The sequence below is a fragment of the Cupressus sempervirens genome, chromosome 4, assembly GCF_028749045.1.
Source record: "Cupressus sempervirens isolate cs-2001-9-10 chromosome 4, ASM2874904v1, whole genome shotgun sequence".
NCBI lineage: Eukaryota > Viridiplantae > Streptophyta > Pinopsida > Cupressales > Cupressaceae > Cupressus > Cupressus sempervirens.
This window is the reverse complement of record NC_143121.1, coordinates 805795213-805805201: the sequence shown is the minus strand read 5'-3', so window position 1 is coordinate 805805201 and position 9989 is coordinate 805795213. Positions and strand designations below refer to the sequence as shown.

The 9989-nt window shown below is 37.3% G+C and overlaps 1 protein-coding gene across 1 annotated transcript in view; it reads left to right on the top strand.

The window, feature by feature from the left end:
* Positions 1-9989, top strand: part of LOC149563843 (cycloartenol-C-24-methyltransferase-like) — a 200084-nt gene that overhangs the window by 26086 nt on the left and 164009 nt on the right. The window contains exon 2 of the mRNA XM_089828252.1: positions 9901-9964. Coding sequence (XP_089684378.1) covers positions 9901-9964 — 64 coding nt within the window. The remainder of the gene's footprint in view (positions 1-9900; positions 9965-9989) is intronic.

Genomic DNA, 9989 nt, shown 5'->3' with positions numbered 1-9989 from the left:
CCCTTTTTCATGGTTCAAAAGACTTCTACTTGTGGAATATGGTGGTAGATCATTGAAACCTCTATTTTTGAATTAAAAGCAGCCAAAACTAGGGGGGTGGCCCTTAAATAGTCAAATTGGCGAACTACCAACAAATTACTAACAACCAAAACTACCCCCTACCACTTAAAATATAGAAACATAGTTCAGAAACTTAACTAAAAGAGTATCAACAGGCATGTCATACATACTGCCTATATTAGAACTGAAAAAGCTAGGGAAGTATAAAAACAAACACATAAAAGCCTTAAACCTAGCCAAGTTCAACAACCAACAGAAAAACAACATGAAAAACTAGAAGGAGAGAACCCTTAAGGCTTCTTAGCCTCCTTCCTCCCTAGGAATATATTAACCCAATCTTCTGCCAAGAGGTCAAACAACATTTTGGAGTCGTCCTTCGAGAGGTCACCCTCCTGATCTTTAAGTAGGTGAAGCGTGGTAGCAGCTGCATGTGTCACCTTGATAGTAAAATTATTCAAAAGGCACATTCTTTCTTCCAGTGCATGAATTCTTTCCCACACATCATTGCCAACCGTCTTCTTGATCTCCACGGTGACCTCCTATTTGTCACAAAGAAAGTTGTCCACCTACACCATAGTAACATCTTGCACAATAAAGGGGTTAGCATTATCCTTGGATAAACCCTAACAGGGGAGGAAATCATTATAGGGGAGGGCACTCTATCCATAGTTTTAGGGAACTGGTCCTAGGTTAAGTCCACACACTCCACCCAAATATTGGCTGAGACATGTGTCATCTCCTTCTTCTCCTTAATCCATTCTCCCGAGCTAGATCATGAGGAATTTGAAACCTCCTCTTCCTCCTCCTCCATTTTCCCCTCACCAAAATTTGACGCCTTCTCTTTCATCCTTTGTTTAGGATAGCTCATATCCTCTGAATCTGAAAATTCCTCTTGCAAGGCCCCAACTCTCAATTTTCTTTTAGCATTGGATTTTGCAATCCTCCCTGACCTCCTCCTACCCCCTCTCCCCTTGTCCTCTGATTCCTCCAATTCCTTCTCTTTCCCTTTATCCAGTCTCCCTTTTTTTCCTGAGGGGTAGGCTTCAACTCAACAGGGGACTCGCTAGGAAATGGTTGCGAGGTAGGGGCTCTGGGACCCATGATCTTAAGGGGAATCAATTGGGGCTAGGGGTTGGGATGGGCAAGAATATCAATCTCAATAATCTTGAGGGGACTAAAGCAAGGTGAAATTGATACAGCTAGAACATCAACCCTTGATGCAAAATGGTAAAATTGACATCCTTCCTCATTTTTTCTTTTACATGAGTAACTGTGTCCACTAAATCATGCAACAGAAAGAACGAAATGGAAATAAAGTCATGGTGACAAAAATGGTTTATGAGGGGAAAGTGGTAGTAATAACAGACACCATACCTTCCTTCTAGAGTTATGTACTTCATCAACATCAAACAAACCTCATTCCATGGCTTGGGGAGCTTCTCTCGCATCAATCCACCTCTATGTCAAATATGTTCCTCCCCATCCAAGAAAAAGTGTTGCAAACTCACTTCATCAGCCACCCTTCTCGCCTTTTTCCATTTCCTTCCCCTCATAGCCAATCTTGTTGCTAAAGAGATTACTTCCTCATAGATATGAAACGAGATGCCATTAATCGTAACTCTTCAGTCCTCCCAGGAATTAACAAACTATAAGGAAAAATTTTCAACGTACCCATTTAATGCCTCCATAAATAGAATGAAACCACCTTCCTTTAGTATGTACCACACTAGTGACTTCCTAGCATTCTCCTCTATCATGGAAGGCTCAATTTGCAAAAGGTCGCTACCCATCTTTGCAATTTTCCCTAAAACTCTCTTCTCCTTCCAAACCCAGAAGCACTTGCTAAGAATGACTTCACACTTAGGTAAAAAAATAATAACCCTTAAGGAAACATAAAGGCCATTATTGTTAATAATAATAGTAGCATCCCTTGTAGAAATTAATGTCACGTGTCAACCACCTCTATCTCTCCCCCAATCTTTTCCATCATTCCCAATACTCTCAAACCATTTAAAATTTGAACTTTTACTCATTCCAGTGTACAAGAACACATATAAGAAAATCATTAAAACACCTTTCATCTCAAACTTCAAAAAAAATTCTTTTTTGGGCCATGCAAATTTATTATCGCAAGTACCTTTTCCATTACTACTTTCCATCTATCCTTCATAACTTTTTCCTTTCCGCCTACTGGGCAACAAGTCACAAAAAATTAAAATAATTCTCCAACTAGGATTCATCATGCTTGATTTCTTGGTTCACTAAATCTCTTACCAAATTTGGCGAGGCATTAAATTCCTGCCAACATCTTAGTCCCTTCACATTTAGGTCTCTGTTATATAAATGAAATTGACAAAAGAGTCAATCCAAAGAATAATCTAATGATAGAATTTTGTTGGAAGTGGTGTTATATATTGAGTTAAACTACTAGCTCTTCATCTAAGTATTTATTCAAAATTTTAGTTAGTATTTACCTATTACATCACAACACTCAAAGTTAATATTGCATTGATTTTAAAGTAAGCCATGATCTACCACAATCAATTTAATCTATTTTTGTCTCATTTTGTTTAGTTGTTTCTCACTCCCATTGATTTGTCTAGAGTTTTTATTGTAATAGTTTATTTCCTACATATGAACTTCATAGGTTGTTCTTTCTTAATTTTTGTGAAGTGGTAATTTCACACCCATAGTTTTGAATAGATTTTTCATTCTTTTAAAAATATGATAGCTATGATTTTATTATCAATTCAAAAATCCAATTACCTTGTGTAAACCTATTTGTCTTACATGGAGGTTTTATCATGCTTCTATGTGGTATCTACCTAGTTCTCTCCATCTTTCTCTCCACCTCTATCTTCATCTCTATTTTTATCAACTTTAAACTAAACACACTAATGTCAAGAACTTGATGCTTTGTGTCTCCATTTATATATGTTTACATCATGCTTACCAATAAAAACCATCATGAATGATTCTTATTCGGATTTTTTTAATAATATTCTTAGAATCATTTTAAAAAAAATATAGATCAAATTTATATTAGTAAATTCTACCTAGAAGTGTGTCTTATTAGTAATTGAAGACTCTAATGTAGTCACACTAGATAAAGTACAATGATATAATTATACATATAAATGGATCACTAAACACAAACTGAATTTGATATTTGTAGTGAACCTGCTCAAATCTAATCTTAAAATGATGATAAAGAATTGCTCAATGACAACTACAAATGATCAGCAAATCAGTGTCTCTTATTTCAACACAATGATCCAATACAATGCTCATCCATAAGACAAGACTCTTGGCATTAACAAGAAATTCAAATATATGATATGTTGGTATGAAAATGCACTCCTACAGTTGTAACTAAAAGTTATGAAATGATGGACTATATGCAATGAAACCTGGTTGGCTTGAAGCTCCCTTGTGAATAGATGAAGAAGCAACCCTTTATTTAGATAAGTACAATAATACATCAGCTACTGTACTCAAATATTTTTTCTCAATGTAGTACAAATAGAAGACATCTTCCTCCTAGCTGCAATAATTCAATTGATCTTTCACACCCTCAAAATTGTGTACCAATTGAGAGTTTTCATTCTCAAAGGCCAATTTTGACTACTGTAGAAACCCTAGGCTCCACAATGCACATCAACAAATATCAACAATAAATCTAGATGATAGACAATGAGCCCTCAATGCCTATTTATTCTTTTTTCTCAATAGGTTGGCCTCCTTCTTGAACTTTTCTTAAGTCACCTTCTAGAAGGAATATTATTTTATTAATTGTTTCTCTGCTTCTTCCAACAACCTCTAGAACATTATTTTATTAAGTGACTTTATAAAATATTTTATAATTCAAGTCACTTTATTTAATTAATTAAATATAAAGTTACCTTTTAATATTTATTTATTTGATAACTTTATAAATAATTAAATCCTCCAAAATGGGGACATTACAATCTGCCCCTCCTAAAATTGCTTGGCCTCAAGCAATCTCAATGCTAGTTGCTGCAAAATCACTTATCCCTCCCAAGTAGCATCTTCAACAGGTAAATCTTTCCACTTAACCAGTCTAATTACTCTCCTTCGAAGCTGCTTCTCTCTGTTATCCAGAATGGATTCTGGCACTAAGATCAATTTCCCCTCATCATCCAAGGGAGGTAATATTGCAGAAGGCACCACATTCTGACCTAATGCCTTTTTGAGGCGTGATACATGAAACACATTGTGCACTCTACTATTTACAGGAAGCTCCAACTCATAAGCCACCTCACCAACTCACCTGATGATCCTAAATGGTCCATAATAATGTGGCTTGAGTTTCTCTGCACCACTCTTCTTAAGAGTGGACTGCCTATATGGATGCAACATGAGATAAACCATATCAAATACCTCAAAACTACACTTAGTCCTCTTCTTTTTTGCATACTACTTTTGCTGGTTCTGAGCTCTAGCAATGTTGTCCCTAAGACTAGCAACTATATCCTTACTCTCCTGTAATAGTTCACCTGCACGGGGTACCCGACTATCTCCCAACAACAAATCTAAGAAACTGGGTGCCTCATAATCATAAAGTTCCATGAAGGATGCAATTTGTATAGTCAGATGGTATGTAGTATTGTAGCAATACTCACAAAGATATATCCGTTTGACCCAAGCTTACTGGGCTGATCTACCACATAATTCCTCAAATACCCTTCCACCCATTTGTTCACAATCTTTGTCTAACCATTAGTCTATGGGTGATAACTAGTTCTAGGTGTAAGCTCTATGCCACACAACTAGAATATCTCCTGCCAGAAGTGACTCATGAAGCGGATGTCCCTGTCACTCACAATGTTTTGAGGTAAACCATGTAATCTAAAAACCTCCCTGAAGAAGACCTATGCCACCTGAGCTGCTGAGTATGTAGTAGCGATAGGGAAGAAGTGAGCATATTTTGTCAACCTATCCACCACCACATAGATACAATTGTGTCGTTAGGCCTTGGGCAAGCTTGTGATAAAATCCATGGAGATGCACTCCCACTTCTTGTCAAGAATAGGAAGTGGTTGTTGGAGCCCTGTTGGATAAGTGTGCTCTTGTTTTTTCTATTGGCAAACAAGACACTCATGCACATACTACAAAACATCAGCCTTAAGCCCCTTCCATGTGACCCACTATCATACTAAGTTGTAAGTCTTGAAATACCCGGGATGGCCTGCTGTAGGTGAATCATGGAGTGCTCTCAAAATCAACTGCTTCACTTTCAATCCTGGGAGTAAGTAAATCCTATTCTTATAAATGATCAGATCATCTACAAGAGTGTACTTGGTGTCAATTGTTGTTCCCTTTGCTATATCAGAGGCCCATGTGTCTCTGGCATATTTTTGTACAATCAATGTCGCCAATCCTTTGATATCTGAATCATAGAAGTGAGGTGTAGCCTGCAGGATAAAGCATCTGCAACAACATTCTATGTCCCCTTAACATATGTGATATCAAAATCATAGGCCTGTAACTTACTCACCCACTTCTACTGATGATCATTTAGGTCCCGTTGTCCCAAAAAGTGCCTCAAACTATTATGATCAGTTTTAATACAAAATTTGTTGCCCACAGGATAATGTCTGAATTTGGCCAAGGCATGCATGATGGCCAACATCTCCTTATCATATATGTTGAATGATCTCTCAGGCCCTCTGAGTTTCCTGCTCTCATAAGCTATAGGATGCTTCTCTTGCATGAGTACAACACCAACTCCCTCTCTAGAAGCATCACATTGAAGCTCAAATGGCTTCATAAAATCAGGCAATGCTAATAAATGGCACGTGTAGTCATTATTTCCTTGAACCACATAAAACAATAATGTGCCTCCTGAGTCCACACAAATGCCCCTTTCTTCAGCAAATATGTCATGGGTGTTGCATGTCGTGAGTAGCCACTGACAAACTTGCGATAGAATCCACATAGACCAAGGAACCCCCTCAACTATGTAAGGTTCTCTAGTGGTGGCCAATCAACAATAGCACAGATCTTTTTAGGATCCATCTGCACTCCCTTCACACTAATGATGTGTCCAAGATACAACAGCTCTGTCATCCCCAAATCACATTTGGACTCCTTGGCATACAAGGAGTCCCTCTGTAAAATGCTCAATACTGTCTCCAAGTGCTCTAAATGTTCCTGCCATGTCCTACTATAGATCAAAATATCATCAAAGAAAACCAACACAAATTTCCTCAACTAATGGTGGAAGCCTTGTTCATAGTGGACTGAAAGGTGGCAAGTGCATTAGTCAAACCAAAAGGCATGACTACAAACTCGAAGTGCCCATAATGACATCTGAAAGTAGTTTTCTTAATAACCTTCTCTCGAACTCTGATCTAGTGATAGCTTGATCTCAAATTATTTTTTGTGAAATAAAAAACCCCATGCAATTCATCTATCAACTCATCGATGCGTGGGATGGGATACTTGTTCTTTATAGTTCTCTTATTCAACACCCTGTAATCAATACACATCTATAGAGTACCATCCTTCTTTTTTACCAAAACAATAGAAGACGCAAAAGGTGACTTACTTGGTCGGATGTGTCCCATTGCTAGCAACTCCTTGATGGTCCTCTCGATCTCATCTTTGACTTGTTTTGGGTGCTGGTATGGTGTAATCATGATAGGCTTAGTGCCTTCCTTTAGCTCAATAATGTGCTCAATGCCTCTGTCTAGTGGCCTGCCTGGTGGAATCTCATTGAATACCTTCTCATACTTGATTCTCAATTTTTGAATATCTGAATGATATTCAGCCTTATGCTACTCCTCCTAGGTAGGCATCAAGGCACATATTGTCGCCCACTCTATATTATTATGCCTAGCTAATCTCTCCAACTGCCTAAATGAGATAGTCCTGACATCACCATTACAGATAGCCTTTAGCACATGAGTCCCATGATCCACCTCAAATTGTATCTCCATATCCTCTAGTCTCAAGGTAACCTCCTTCAAAGAATGTAGCCACTGCATCCCAAGTACTATGTCCATGTCACCCATGTTGACCACATGATAGTCTGCCTTGAACTCATAGTTGTTTAGGTGCAAAGGTAAATCTTGCACCATCCTATCACAACAAAGAGTATATCCATCAACTACCTTGACTCTCAATCCCTCAAACTCTTCAGTAATGAGTCCATGCCTCTCCAAAAATTGTGCATCAATGAAATTATGCATGGCACCTATATCCAACAGAGTAATAACCTTCTGTCCCGCTAAGACTCCTTGAAGTTTGAAAGATCCCTCTTTTTGAATACTAGACAGATGTGCCTCCTGTAAATGTACATCTGGAGCCTCTTTTTTCTCAGCACTATCTACCTCCTATTCACCCTCTGCCTCATTAGGATCCTCATCATGGTGCTTTGAGTTGTCTAAATTTGAACCCTCGTAATAAGCCCACATCACCCAGTTAGCCTTCCCCTTAGGCCTCATACAATAGTCATGACCAAACTCATAGGGACCTTTGCAAAAGAAGCATAGTTTCTTCCTACACAAGTCAATAAGCATTTCTTTATCCAAAGGTGCAACTGACTTGCCTTTTGAGTCACTAACCTTCTTTTTACCCTTGTTGAATTCCCCTTTGTTATCTCTAAATGATGACGAACCATTCAAACTAAACCAGTTTGTTGGAGCTGCAAGTTCCATACTGTTGACTTTCTTCATGGATTCCTATAATATAGGAGGATCAAAGGCCTTTACCCAACCCTTGAGTGGTTCAGTTAGTCCCTCTGTGAATAAAATGACTAGCCTTCATTCTGAAATGTCAGGCACCATCACTGCAAGCTCCTAGAGGTCATTGATGAATTGTTCTAAGCCCCTTGACTGTCTCAACTGGGCTAACTCCTAAAAATAAACTTCAAGATTTTTTTTATCAAACCTTTCTATCAATCTATCCACGAACTCCTGATGAGTGGTTATCTAATTGTGTTGCAATGTGATCATGCCATGTGTCCACTAGTCATGAGTTGCTCCATCTAAGTGTAAAGTGGTATACTTGAGTGCTTCAAATTTTGTCATAGTCTTCAGAGATAGGAAAGTATCCACCTTATGAATCCAAGCACGAGCAGTCATTTTCCCACTACCATCAAATGTGGGTAATGCCAACTTGTTGGTGGCCTATTGCAACTCACTATGTTTGTCTACCTACTTCTACCTAGCAGCTTTATAGTTAAGGTACCTATCAAATGTCCATCCATCTAGTACATATGTTGGTAATGAATCCCACTCATTCCTCGCTTGTTGGAGTTCATCTACAATATTTGTTGCCATAGCATCAGGTGTGAGTGCTGGAGTTTCTTCCCTAAATGTAGGACGTGTGGGTCTGTCAGCTATTCCAGACCATGTCCTATGTTGTGATCCTGCTATGCTCCTATCATCTTGGTCATTAGTATGATTATTTCTCCTATTTTCCCCAATCAAATGTTGCATCATAACCATAATTACTTGTGTACTTGCCTCTATTGATTGTAGAAGCCTATCCTAATGTTGTAAAGCCTCATCATCTCGCATCATTCTGGATGGGCTTTGAGAGTCTCTCTCAGCCATGTTCTTAGTTGTGTTGGTTCCCTATGTAAATAGAGCCTTTTGTTTTTTACTTTTGTAAACTAAATTGAATGGTGGTTGCATAAACCCTATCAGGCTGGCAGGAAACTGCTTTGATACCATTGTAGTGAACTTGCTCAAATCTGATCTTAAAATGATGATAAAGAATTGCTCAATGACAACTACAAATGATCAACAAATCAATGTCTCTTATTTCAACACACTAATCCAATACAATGCTCATCCATAAGAAAAGACTATTGGCATTAACAAGAAATTCAAATATATGATATGCTAGTATGAAAATGCACTCCTAGAGCTGTAACTAAAAGTTATGAAATGATGGACTATATGCAATGAAACTTGGTTGGCTTGAAGCTCCCTTGTGAATAGACGAAGAAGCAACCCTTTATTCAGATAAGTACAATAATACATCAGCTATTGCACTCGAATATTTTTTCTCAATGTAGCACAAATAGAAGACTGAAGTATCTTCCTCCCAACTGCAATAATTCAAGTGATCTTTCACACCCTCAAAATTGTGTACCAATTGAGAGTTTTCATTCTTAATGGCCAATTGCGATTACTATAGAAATCCTAGGCTCCACAATGCACATCAACAAATATCAGTTATAAATCTGGATGATAGACAATGAGCCCTCAATGCCTATTTATTCTTTTTCCTCAATAGGTCGGCCTCCTTCTTGAACTTTTCTTAAGTGACCTTCTAGAAGGAATATTATTTTATTAATTGTTTCTCCGCTTCTTCCAACAACCTCGAGAACATTATTTTATTAAGTGACTTTATAAAATATTTTATAATTCAAGTCACTTTATTAAATTAATTAAATATAAAGTTACCTTTTAATATTTATTTATTTGATAACTTTATAAATAATTAACTCTTCCAAAATGGGGACATTACAATATTTAAACCAACTGTGTTGTCGATAAAATGTATAATGTAGCCGACAACAAACTGAACCCTATAAGAATTTTGTTAACTATTCATGAAAGGGAGGAGATTGGCCTTATTAAATGCTAGTTGGAAAATAAGAAATATATACTATTTATGAAAGTGGGGAGGTTGACATTACTACACCCTAGTTGGTCAAATGGTTTAGTCATAGGTTGTGAGGATAAATTTATTTGTCATACTTATAATAGAAGTGACTTTACTAAGTGGTTTTATTTAAATTTTATGTTGTTATTTTGAAGTCTATAGAATTTTTTTTTAATGATGTGAACTAAAAATTTGCAGGTATGAAAAGTATCACACGTATGATGGTGATGATGAGATAAGAAAAGCCGATTGCATAGACATGGTACACATTTAATAAATTTTGTTTT